Consider the following 14,209-nt stretch of genomic DNA (forward strand, 5'->3'; position numbering starts at 1 on the left):
TATTTAATGCATATCTGCCAAGATACATTCTTGGATACATCATGTATCCATGCTTATGTCTATACTAGTCCATCAGATCCTTTTTAGGGAAATTAAGACTGAAAGCGGTTGAGTGTTTTGTCCATCATTATATGGATTATTTGGTTCATAGAAAACATTTGAATCCTGCCCTTTCCGACTACAATTTCAGAACTTTATTTTGCCACTCCTGCTTTTGAAAAGTAACACCACCACCAAAATCTGGACTAGTCCATACACTTGTGCTTCTTGTGTGTCTATGTTGTCCATAGTCATGGCAATATCATAAAAATTGGTATATCATATTCAAGTCACGCCTGATATCTGTTAGTGATAGAGTAAATAGTAGAAATGGAAAGAGATAATACCCTTCTGGGGAGGGGGTTAGGGACCTTTATCTTGAGTAAACCAATGTGAACCAACAATGATATTTTATTAGGGAACCTTGACAATTTCAGTACAAGTATGGTGCTTGACCCACCTGGCCTATTAAATAGTAGTATCCTCAAATCAGGTGGTTCTGATCCATGTGTAATCTTTCCCTCAGTCCACAGCCGTCCTCTCATAAACAAACTAGATGTGTGGTGCACATCTTATCCTATGCCATCACACTTCCCCTTGCAGCCCAAGTTCTGGAACCATGATGGTCTGAATTCTATTATTACTCCTGGATGGATTGAGTCCCCTGTGACCACATTCAACATCCCTTTAAATTTTCAAATTAGTGTTTCTCCTTGGTTACCACATGTGTGTGTGTCCATACACAAACACAAAAATACACATTCTCGAACAGTATTAGAATATGAGATTCTTAATGACAGGTACTGTGTTTGCTTGTATTTTTAGCCCCACGACTTAGTAGAATACCTTTAATAAACGTGTTTTTGTTCATCATCCATTCACTCATTTATCAGAGTTTCTAAGTCATAAATATGGAAAATCAGTTCTGAGTCAATATTTAGGTCTAGCAACCAGTACTTCTTTGGAAGAAAGGAATCAGAATATATCAGGGGACTTGTCTGTCTAACTCACACCATCCACTCATACTTCCACCTTTTGTGGCAACCATTTGTGTATTTGACTGCACTCCACCTACACATGTCACTGGGTTGCTGCACTGAATCTCCCTTAGCCTTTTATCTTTTGATTATATTTGGTAATGTGTGGAATCAGACATGTTTCCTTCCCATTTTTTTAATCCAAAGACTATTTAGAGAAAAGCATGGTCATTTTTATACTGGGTTTATGATGATCAACTTCTGCATCATTTTTTCTCATTTACAGTCCCTTCCCAGTCCATGAGCTTTTGGTGGCATCTCCTTAAGAGTTGTGGGATCAGAATCATCTGTATATGTTATGCATCTTGCTTAATTCTACTTCACAGTTGTGGGCAAGGAAATAAGATGTTGAAATTCCAGGTTTGAAAACTTCATGATAAAGACCAGGAAAGCATGAGGTATATATTGAGTGAGCAATGTAGTTTAACGTTGTACCATCTGAATAATGAGGGGAAAGACCTAATTTCTGGAAATATTTTCTTGCCTAGAGTATATAAGAAAAAAATGTATGTATAAGTATATATACATAAGTATATATGATATGTGTATGTACGTATATGTATATACGCACACACACATATATACACACATACATATATGTAGATATAAACATATATATATATATATGTATATGTGTAAAGTTTGGCCTGTATTTATAGGATGTCTTGAACCCTCATAGAGCAGGTTTTGCTTCTGCCTGAGCTTTCTCATGGTCCAACAGACAAGGAAATGTAACCAGTAAGTATTAGGTGATTATGTTTTGCCAAGGCGCTGTGTAAAATGCAGAAGGTGAAAATGAAAAACACGCATTTGTTAAACACCCCCTAAGTACCAGACACGGAGTTAAGTACTGGGGATGAAAATACAAGAAAGAAGAAAGATGTTTCATACTCCAAAGGAGGGACTAATATAAACAAATATACAAAAGGAAATAGAAAAATGCAGATGATAGGAGAAAAGATAGTTACAGGAAAGTGGGGGGGTGGGGAGGAGGTAGTTAAAATGGTGGAGAACTCCTGAGAGTCCTCAGCAAACCTCTGAGGAGAATGAAACTTGCTTATCCTGCAGCCTTTCTAAAAGGCTGGTCCAGGGAGGAACTCATCGTAGAAAAATGAAGTCAAATGGGTGAAGGGATACTCCAGGTAAGTACGTAGGAATGAACCTCCAACACGTATCTTATCTCAACTAGAGTAGGCTATTCGTTTCTCTATATTATTATATTCTCTGTATTGTTGACAACCAAACCAATGTATTGTTCAATGAACCAAACTTATTCATTGCTGTTGTCATATCTCCTGTATATTATCCATGTATTTTGCACAGGAACATGGTGTTTCTTAATCTTGGGTACTCTATAGATATTTCTCCCAAAACGCAGATCATATTGAAAATCGGAGGAAATAGCATTCCTTGTAAATGGTGTGCAACTCATCTAGGTCTCTCCACGTTTTTCATCAATGGTGAGATTTTCATTAGTGAATAAAAACTTTGACCATGATCTTTCTCTCTGAAACTCCCTGTATTAGACACTCATCATGGCAGACATCGTCTTATGTCTTGATGTTCCTCCCCTATCATTATGATGCTTCTGTGTCCCTGCTTGGGAAAATTAAAAACTTTAATGTATCTTTTTTTACAGAACCATAACAATCAAACCCTCACCTGTGACAATCTTACCCATTATGAAAGTGAAATAATTTTAAATAATGTTGTTGATTTCCCTTTTAGATTAGATCTCCTCTCTCCTGATTCTTTTTTTTACTTTATTTTTTAATATTAATTTTATTTATTTCCAGTGTTATACAATCATTACCATATAACTGAGATCATTTTCCCCCTCCCTCCCCACTCCCCCCGTTCTTCCTCAGAAGGGCAAACAATTTTATATAGCTTCTATAGATACATTACTATTAAAAACATTATCACTATAGTCATGTTGTGTAGAAGGATTCAAATGAATGGAGAAATCATATAACAAACCAAAACGTAATACAAAAGAAAATGATTGGCTACATTCTGCGATTGAATTCCAAAGTTGTTTCCCTGGTTATGAAAGGCATTTGACCTTAAAAGACCATTGGGAATTTTTTTAAGTCCTTATATTGCAATAATGTTTCAAGTGTACTAGAAATAACTCACACAGTGTGGTTGCTTCTATGCACAAAGTTCTCTTGGTTCTGTTCCTTTCGATGAGAATCAGATCATATAAGTCTTTTCAGGTCTCTCTGAAGTCTTCCTGTTCATCATTTCTTATAGCCCAATAGTATTCCATTACATTCATATATCATGATATGTTCAGCCATTCCCCAATTGATGGGCATCCCCTTGATTTCCAGTTTTTGGCAACCACAGAGAGGGCTGTTATAAATATTTTTGTACATGTAGGACCCTTTCCCATTCCCATCTTGGGGATACAGTCATAGAAGCAGCATTGCTGGGTCAAAGAGTGTACACATTTTATAGCCTTTTGGGCAGAGTTCCAAATTGCTCTCCAGAATGGTTGGATCAGCTCAAAGCTCCACCAACAAAGAATTAGTGTTCCAACTCTCCCACATCTTCTCCATCATTTATCATCTTCCTGTTCTGTCATGTTAGCCAATCGGATAGGTGTGATATAGTATCCACCAGTCGTTCTAATTTGTGTCTCTCTAATCAATAGTGATTTAGAGCATTTTTTCATATGACTATAGATAACTTTGATTCCTTCCTCTGAAAACTGCCTGTTCACATCCATTGATCTATGATAAACTGTGAATGACTTGTATTCTTGTAAATTTAACTCAGTTCTCTATATATTTGAGAAATGAGACCTTTATCACAGACACTATTTGCAAAATTTTTCCCCAGTTTTCTACTTCCCTCCTAATCTTAGTTGCATTGAATTTGGTTGTGCAAAAAATTTCAGTTTAATGTAATGAAAATTATCCATTTTTGCACTTCCTAATGCTGTCTATATCTTCTTTAGTCAAAAATTTTTCCCTTCTCCATGACTCTAATAAATCCACTATTCATTGATTCACTAACATGTTTATAGCATCAATCTTTATACCTAGATAATGTATGTATTTGAACTTTATTCTTGTGTACGGTGTCAGGCACTGGTCTATGCCTAGTTTCCAGCACACTGTTATCCAGCTTTCCTATCAATTTTTGTCAAGCAGTTAGTTCTTACCCCAGAAGCTGGGGTCCTTCAGTTTATTAAAGAGTAGATTGCTATATTCATTGCCTACTGTGTCTTGAGTGTCTAGCCTATTCCACTTGTCTACCATTCTGTTTCTCAGCCAGTACCAAGTGGTTTTGATAATTACTGCTTTATAAGCCAATTTCAGATATGGTAGAGCTAGGGCACCTTCCCTAGCATTTCTTTTCATTGGTTCCCTTGATAATCTGAATCTTTTTTCTCGTCCAGATGAATTTTGATATTATTTTTTCCAGCACTAGTAAATAATTATTAGATAGCTTGATTGGTATGGCACTAAATAAGTAAATTAAGTTATGTATAATTGTCACTTTTCTTAAATTGTCTGGGCCTATCCATGTGCAACTGATGTTATTCCACTTAACTTAGATCTGACTTTATTTGTGCAAAAAGTGTCTTCTTATTGTGTTCATATAGACACTGGATTTGTTTTGGCAGGTAGACTCACAAATATTTTATAGTGTCTACTCTAGCTTTAAATGGGATTTCTGTTTCTACCTCTTGCTGTTGGGCTTTGTTTGTAATATATAGAAATGCAGATTTGTGTGGGTTTATTTTGTAACCTGCAACTTTGCAAAAGTTCTTTGTGATTTCAAGTAGTTTTTACTTGAATCTCTGGGATTCTCTAAGTATATCATAATATCATCTGCAAAGAGTGATATCTTAGTTTCTTCCCTGCCAATTCTAATCCCTTCCATTCCTTTGTCTTCTTTAATTGCTACAGCTAACACTTTTAGTACCATATCGAATAATAGTGGTGATAATGGACATCCTTGTTTCACTCCTGTTCTTATTGGAAATGCATCTATCGAATCTCCATTTCATATAATCCTTGCTGAGGGTTTTAGATAGATACTGCTTATTATTTTATGGAAAGTTCCCTTTATTCCTATTCTTTCCAGTGTTTTTAGTAGGAATGGGTGCTGTATTTTGTCAAAAGCCTTTTCTGCATTTATTGAGATATTCATGTGGTTTTTGTTAGTTTTGTTGCTGATATGATAGATAATGCTAATAGTTTTCCCAATGTTGAACCAGCTCTGGTTCCTGGTATGAATCCTACCTGATCATAATGTATCATTCTCAATATAAGTTGCTGTACTCTTTTTGCTAAAATGTTATATAGATTCATTAGAGAAATTGGTCTATAATTTTCTTTAGCTGTTTTATCTCTCCCTCGTTTAGGTATCAAAACCATATTTATATTGTAAGAAGAATTTGGGAGAACTCCACCAATTTTCCCAAATAGTTTATATAGTATTGGAATTAACTGTTCTTTAAATGTTTTATAGAATTCATTTGTCAATTCATCCAGCCCTGGAGATGTTTTCCTAGGGAGTTCATTGATGGTTTCTTCAATTTCTTTTTCTGAGATGGGATTGTTTAAGTATGCAACTTTGTCTTCTTTTAATATGGGCCAAGTATGTTTTTTTTTAAATAGTCATCCATCTCATCCTGTTGAATTTATAGGCATAAAGTTGGGCAAAGTAATTTATAATTATTCTTTTAATTTCCTCCTCATTGGACGTGAGTTCACCCCTTTCATTTTTGATATTGGTAATTTTGTCTTCTGTTTTTAATCCAATTGACAAAAGATTTGTCAATTTTATATGCTTTTTCATAAAACCAATTATTAGTTTTATTTATTAGTTCAATAGTTTTCTTAATTTCAATTTTATTAATCTCTGTTCAGTGTTTCTAATTTGGTATTTTCTTGAGGATATTCAGTGTGTTCTTTTTCTGTCTTTTTCAGCTGCTTGCCCAAGTCGTTGATCTCCTTCTCTATTTTATTCATGTAGGCATTCAAAGATATAAAGATTATCCTAAGAAGTGCTTTTACAATATCTCATAAATTTTGGTAGGTTGACTCCTGCTTTTAAATGAAGTTCTTGATCGTTTCTATGATTTTTTGTTTAACCCATTCCTTCTTTAGGATTAGATTATTTAGGTTCTAATTAGTTTTTCGTCTATCTTTCCACAGCCCCTAACCTCTCCTGTAAGAATTTGGATGCTATACCACTTGGAGCATACATGTTTACTAATGATATGTCTTCATTGCTTGTGGTGCCTTTTAGCGGGATATAGTTTTCTTCCTTATCTCTTTTGCTTAGATCTATTTATGCTTTTGCTTTGTCTCAGATTAAGATTACTACCCCTTCTCTTTTTACATCAGCTGAAGCACAATATATTCTGCTCCAACCTTTTACCTTTACCCTGTGTGTATATCCCCATTTCAAATGTGTTTCTTGAAAGCAACATATTGTTGGATTATTGCTTTTAATTCATTCTGCTATCCTTCTCAGTTCTCTGAGAGAGTTCATCCCATTCACGTTCACGATCGTGATTACTATCTGTGTCTTTCCCTTCGTTCTCTTTTCCACCATTTGTGATTTTAGTTCTCCCTTCTCCCTTCCCTTCCACATAGAAAGATAATGCAGAATGTCAGTTCTAGAGTCCCCGAGAATTATATGCATGAAACACAGGAAATCACATTTATTGAAAGATTAAAATTTGGAACATCATTATGTGTCTCCTTTTGTATGATAATAGTTTAATAGCTCTTGGAATTAGGTAACAATTTCAACAGTAACACGGATTATAAGTGTAAACACCTGGCAGCCTCCCTGAGGTGATAGTATAGAAGTCATTAAAATTCTCATACACATCAGGGAATAATATCTCAGAATGAACTAGAAACCTATAAATTCTCCTTTGATTAGTTGGAAAAAGGAACAATATAATCAAGCCACAACAGATGTGAAAATCAAGGTAACAAGTAACATTAGTCTTTGTCGTCAGGTCAGACCTATAATGCTAATAATTTTCTAGGATTTCTAATTTCAGATATAGGATAGAAGAGATCACTGAATCTCTAAATTCAACAGATCTCAACAACTACTGCATAAACGGAAGGGGTTTGAGTTTCTGAAGTAACAAAGAATAGGGCATTTATTGAAATACACATATGCAATTGGCACCTCATTTAGAAAAGCCCAAGAACTCTTCTTACTATGAGATTCTCAGAAACATTTTGAAAGATATATGATAAAAGTCAGTGAAAGAGAAATTGAATGAGTTCCAACACAGTAGAGAAGGCATAGAACTTTGATTCAGGAAGACATGGGTTCAAATCATACCTCAAACATTTACTAACTCTTTGACCTTTCTCTCAATCTTACTTTCCTCATTGGTTAAAGGAGAAGATAGGACACAGAAATAGCAGAGGTACATTCTGATATTGAATGTATGACTTGATATTTCCTCTACTTCATGATATTTTAGTTCCAAGTAATGGGTTTCTTGGGCATGATTACCTACTCCAATTCTAAATGCTAAACTTCACATAAAGAGGATCAAACATATCCTTAACATGGCGAGCATCAAAATTGATGCATAGTTTACTTGTATTAGACAGAAATTGCTTTATCTCATTCTAGTATTAAGAAAAAAGAGAAGAAATTAAAAAGTCCAGAGACTGATATTGAAAAGCGAAGAAGCTTTTAAACAAATATGATGAATTTGCTATATAATTTTCAAAAGAAACACAAACCATATGGGAAAATATGGTTTCACATCTGATTGATTTTTTTCAAATTCTTTACTTATGGAAATGATAATTTTGTTAATGTTTGACAACTCAACGTTATTTTTTATGTTTAAAAGGGTAGAAAGTGTTCTTCCCAAAATCGTTAAAGGTCGTTTTATTGACAAATTGAATGTTTTCTTATTCTTCTTCATTCTTGACAACTTTAATACATTCTCCAGTGTTGACCAGGCCTTTTCAGTTTACCCAACATTACTTTGTTTTTTTTCTTCTGTTTGTGGGGCTTCTATTCTTAGTTTCCTTTGTCAACTTATTGTCAATGCTCTTAAGATTTATCAATCTCCTCCTTTTCATCTGTAAAATGATGACAATTGTAGGATTGATCTCACAAGGTTCATTCAGATGATCAAATGACAGTATTTTGTGTATCTAAAAGAACTTTCACAAGGAGAAGTGATGATGATGCAGCATTGTTATAGAGATAATATTAACTCATCCTAAATTCAGAGGATATCACGGTATTCACAGAAGAATCCTTTCACAATTTGGTTGTTCAAATTGTGAAACTAGAAGGCAGGCTGTACTTTCTAATTAATTTTGGAAAATTCTTTGATACCCCAAAAACCAAAGCAACTGCATTGTTAATATTTGTGTCAAAATTCAGGTAGGAGGCTCTGGGATTTGTTGGATACTCATATAATGTACCTAGACAATTTTGTACATGCCCAGAGTTGGAGGACAGGACAGAGTTTATATGAGATTCCACTTTGTAGATTCTGATGTATCAAAACTTTGTTTTTTAAACACAGAAGTCACAGAAGACCCAAAGGCATTTCCGGAGTACTTCCTTTGCACTAGGAATGAGTGAAAGGTACATTAAAGGATTCTCCCTTCCTCTTCTTACAAAATGGTATGTTGAATTAGTTAGAGAATGACCCAGTTTTACAAGCTTCATCTAATGGCCAAGAAACGATTAGGTATATTGTCCTTTTCCATAGTTCTAGAGATCACATTGGAATTCCGTGATTGTTTCTAAAATCTTACATTGTGATTCTTTCTCTCATTCACTTATGGAAACGTCTCTGAAGTTATTCACATTTTTAACTTGTTCCATTTCTTGAGACTAAAGACCTCCATGATATATTAATTATGTAAAATTGGATGGCCTGTGGTTAATATTCTCCCTTTGTATATTGGTGCAGGAAAAAAGATGCTCTTAAATCCTAGAATTTGGTGTCAGTCTTCATTACTCTCATTAATCCCATCTGTTTATTACAATTTCTATAGAGATCAAATAAAATTTCATATATAAAACGGTTTGTAAAATTTAAATTGCTATGTAAATGATAGCTAGTTATTATTATTGCTGCTGCTATTAATTAGAATTCCTTTACACTTAAACAAGTTTCCTTTCTTTTCTTCCCAGGCTATTTTCTTTCGATCAAATCAATGGAAGGAGGGAATGAAACTGCAGTGACTAAGGTGACTGAATTCATTTTCATGGGTGTCACAGAACGTCCAGAGTTACGGGTCCCTCTCTTTCTGGTATTTCTTTTCATCTACTCTGTCACAGTGGTGGCAAACCTTGGCATGACCATCCTGACAAAGATTGATTCCCACTTGCAAACTCCCATGTACTTTTTCCTTAGGCACCTGTCACTCATTGATCTTGGTTACTCCACAGCCATTGGCCCCAAAATGTTGATCGGTTTTGTAGTGGATAAAAATGTAATTTCTTACATTGAGTGTGCAATTCAGCTATTTTTCTTTGTGACATTAATCATCAGTGAGCTTTTTGTGCTGTCAGCCATGGCCTATGACCGCTATGTGGCTATATGTAACCCCCTACTCTACACAGTCATCATGTCAGAAAGGGTGTGTTGGATACTTGTAGTTATCCCCTACCTCTATAGCACCTTTGTTTCCCTGCTGATTGCTGTTAAGATTTTTAATTCATCCTTTTGTAGCTCTAATGTAATCAGGCATTTCTACTGTGAGAGCCTTCCATTGCTATCCATGATTTGTTCTAATACCAGTGACATACAATTAATCATTTTGACCCTTTCTGCTTTTAATCTATTCTCCTCCCTACTGGTCGTCCTTGTCTCATACATATTTATTCTTGTGGCGATCGTCAGGATGAACACTGCTGAGGGAAGGCGCAAAGACTTCTCCACCTGTGGTTCCCACTTCATTGTGTTAGTTGTATTTTATGGCACTCTAATCTTCATGTATTTGCAGCCCAAGTCTAGCCATTCCTTTGATACAGGGAAGATGGCCTCGATATTTTATACCCTTGTGATACCAATGCTCAATCCTTTGATATACAGCTTGAGAAATACAGAAGTGAAGGCTGCCTTAAAAAGAGGTCTAAGAAAATAGGTGAAAATCTCTTATGTTCAATATAGAAAATATTTCCAATTGATCATGGAAATAAAAAAATGCCACAGAGACTCTATAGATACCTAGAAAAAATGAAGTAAGAGATTAAAAATTAAATAAAAAGCTCTAGAATAAAAGTTTAAATACCAAATAATTTAGGAGACAAGGTGGCAAACCTAACCCTCAAAACAAATTCCCCCAAAACAGACAAAACAGAATAATTGGGACAAAATCACAATATTAAAAAAGGAATTTTTAAGAAAGTGTTTGTAAGAAAAGAACTGATTGGGGGGAAACCTTTGATTGAAAATTTATTTAATAACAGTAATAATTTGCAAAAACCCTAGTGTTTCACAAACAATCTAGTCTTAACACTAGGTTTTATTAAATCAGAAGGGAAACTGCACAGATCTGTTAGAACTACAGGACAAAATAAAGATAAACATCATCCACAAATCACTTCCTGAAAAGGACATCAAGAGGATAAGTACCAGGAATGTTAGAAAGAAAATTGAGAACTTCCATATGAAAAGAAAAATTCTTGAAGTACCCATATAGAAATAGTACAAATACAGAGAAAGTATATCAACATTGCACTTGGGAACTTCCACACAGAAAAAAATCCGAAGGGAATACAACACAAAATTTCAATAAACAAATGATAAATACTTATGAAATGAATAATAATCACTGCAAAACTGAGTATAATAGTATGGGGGAAAGAGGGAATGCACCATTAATATAACAAAAGGCTTTAGAGATTCTTTTTAAAATTAATTTATTTAAGTTTTCAACATTCATTTCCACAGAATTTTGAGTTCCAAATTTTCTCTCCATTTCTCCCCTCCCCCACCCCAAAACGTTGAGCATTCTAATTACCCGCATCAGCAATCTGCCTCCCTTCTAACATTCCTTCCTTCCCTTATCGCCATCTTCTCTTTTGTCCTGTAGGGCAAGATAAATTTCTATACTCCATTACCTGTGAAATACAGGTAATGTATTTCCTAGTTGTACGCAAGTACAATACTCAACAGCTATTCCTAAAACTTTGAGTTTCAACTTCTCTTCCTTCCTTCCTCTCGACCTATCCCCACTGGGAAGGCAAGCACTTCAATATAGGCCATATATGTGTAGTTTGCAAATGATTTCCATAATAGTTGTGTTATGTCAGACTATATTTCCCTCCATCCTATCCTGCCCCCCATTTCTTCTATTCTCTCTTTTGACCTTGTCCCTCCCCGAGACTGTTGACTTCTTATTGCTCCTTCCTCTCATTGCCCTTCCTTCCACTATCCCCTCCACCCTGCTTATCCCTTTTCCCCCCACTTTCCTGTACTGTAAGATAAGTTTCCATGCCAAAATGAGTGTTCATTTTATTCCTTCTTTGAGTCCAATGTGATGAGAGTGAGCTTCACGTTTTCTCTCTCACCTCCCCCATTTTTCCCTCCACTGAAAAGTCTTTTACTTGCCTCTTTTATGAGAGATAATTTGCTCCATTCCATGTCGCTCTTTCTCCTCCCAATATCACTCACCCCTTAATTTCATTTTTTAAGATATGATCCCATCCTTTTCAACTCACCTTGTGCTGTGCTGTGCTGTGTGTGTGTGTGTGTGTGTGTGTGTGTGTGTGTGTAATACCACCAACTACCCAGATACTGAAAAAATTTCTGTAGTTACAAATATTGTCTTTTCATGTAGGAATGTGAATAGTTCAACTTTAGAAAATGCCTTATGATTTCTCTTTCCTGTATACCTGTTCATGCTTCTCTTCATTCTTGTGTCTGATAATCAAATTTTCTTTTCAGCTCTGGTCTTTTCATCAAAAATGCTTGAAAGACTTCTATTTCACTGAATGACCATTTTCCCCTGAAATACTATACTCAGTTTTGCTGAGTAGGTAATTCTTGGTTTTAATCCTAGTTCTTTTCTGTTCTTGAATATCATATTCTAAGTCCTTCAATCCCTTAATGTAGAAGCTGCTAAATATTGTGTTATCCTAATTGTATCTCCACAATATTCAAATTATTTCTTTCTAGCTGCTTGTATTATTTACTTCTTGACCTGGGAACTCTAGAATTTGGCCACAATGTTCTTAAGAGTTTCTATTTTTGCATCTTTTTCAGGACGTTATCAGAAGATTCTTTCAATATTTATTTTTCCCTCTGGTTCTAGAATATCAGGGCAGTTTTCATTGACAGTTTCATGAATGTTGATGTCTAAGCTCTTTTTTTGATCATGGCTTTCAGGTAGTCCTATAATTTCTAAATTGTCTCTCCTGGATCCATTTTCCAGGTCAGTTGTTTTGCCAGTGAGATATTTCACATTATCTTCCATTTTGTCATTCTTTTGGTTTTGTTTTGTGATTTCTTGGTTTCTCATAAAGTCATCAGCCTCCATGTGTTCCATACTAATTTTGAAAGAACTATTTTCTTCAGTGAGCTTTTGGACCTCCTTTTCCATTTGGCTAATTTTGCTTTTTAAAGCATTCTTCTCCTCATTGACTTTTTGAACCTCTTTTGCCAATTAAGTGAGCATATTTTTAAAGGTTTTATTTTCTTCTGCATTTTTTGAGTCTCCTTTAGCAAGTCATTGACTTGCTTTTCATGATTTCCTTGCATCGCTCTCATTTCTTTTCTTAATTTTCCTCCACCTCTCTTACTTGATTCTCAAATTTTTTGAGCTCTTCCATGGCCTGAGATCATTGAATATTTATTTCGGATGTTTGGGATACAGAAGCCTTGACTTTTATGTCTTTTCCTGATGGCAAGCTTTGTTCTTCCTCATCAGAGAGAATGGAAGAAGATATATTTTCACCAACAAAGTAACCTTCTATAGTCTTATTCCCCCCCCCCCCCCGGCTTTTTTGGGACATTTTGCCAACTAGTTACTTGACTTTTGGGTCTTTTGTCAAGAGTAGGGTATACTCTGTGGATCTGTAAGATCTCATTTCCTCCAAGGTTGTACAATCAAGAGTGTATACTGGTCTGGGAGAAAACAAATTTTTTTTGCCCAGAATCTGAGTAGTAGAGTTTCCTGTCCACAACCACCTTGCCTCCAGTTCCACCAAGCCAGCACTGGAGGCTGAGACTCAGATAAGCTGCAAGGGCAGGGCAGCCATTCAGTGTGAGATAAAGATCAGCTCCTCAAGTCCCCTGAGAGCATTAGGTAGTGACAGGGTTTCTACACAAGGCTGAGGTGAGAATCAGCTTCTCAGTGCCCCCAGGGGTTTGCCGATTCAACAGTGGATGTGAGTTGCTGTAGGGGCTTCTGTGGAAGGTGCTGCCTCCCGCCCAATGTGGTCTCTGTGGGCACCTGAGGCTGCACCTATAGGAAGGCCTTTCTCCCTTCTAGGCCAGCTGAAAAAACCCTCTCACTGACCTTTGGCACCTGTGGGTTGAGGGATCTGGGAAGTGTTGCTACTGTGCTTGGGGATTCTGCCCCCAAGACCTGCTCTCGTCCTCCTCCCAGAACCAAGGCTGGGCTAAGCTCTGCTCCATGCCCAATGCAATAGACGTTTCCTGTAGGCCTTTAAGCTCATCCTGGGCTGGAAATCTCCTCCACTCTATTGATCTGTGGCTTCTGCCTCTCTAGAATTTGTTGAGAGCCTTTCTTCACAGGTATTTTATGGGCTGTGGGGTAAGAGCTAATGTATGTGCACCTTTCTACTCTGCTGTCTTGGCTCCACCCATAAAGAATATTAATAAAAAGAACAGATGTGAGTGGGGAATTCAAAATAAAGTATAAGAATGAATTCAGTGACCAGTACTTATTAAGTATACACTATGTGCCAAAGTTGTACAAAGATTTGGAGTTATAAAGATAGACAAAAACAAAAGAAAACAACTCAGTTATTACTCTCAAAGACGTCACAATCTCAAATTAGAAATATTAATTTATTGAAATAACTAGATGAAGTTGAATATAATGCTAAAAGATTAATGAGGAACAGAAACAAGCATCCCTTAGAATTTTAATATTTTGAAATGGTGTTGAGGTGGTTAATTTAAGAAA

The 14,209-nt window shown here is 35.8% G+C and overlaps 1 protein-coding gene across 1 annotated transcript; it reads left to right on the top strand.

Moving 5' to 3' along the window:
• The first annotated feature begins 9,265 nt into the window (after window positions 1-9,265).
• LOC140523456 (olfactory receptor 8K3-like) lies at window positions 9,266-10,198 on the top strand. Its single transcript, XM_072638321.1, has one exon. It carries the CDS (start codon window positions 9,266-9,268, stop codon window positions 10,196-10,198), a length of 933 nt encoding a protein of 310 aa, XP_072494422.1.
• Window positions 10,199-14,209: the final 4,011 nt, after the last annotated feature.

The sequence above is a fragment of the Notamacropus eugenii genome, chromosome 2, assembly GCF_028372415.1.
Source record: "Notamacropus eugenii isolate mMacEug1 chromosome 2, mMacEug1.pri_v2, whole genome shotgun sequence".
Lineage (NCBI taxonomy): Eukaryota > Metazoa > Chordata > Mammalia > Diprotodontia > Macropodidae > Notamacropus > Notamacropus eugenii.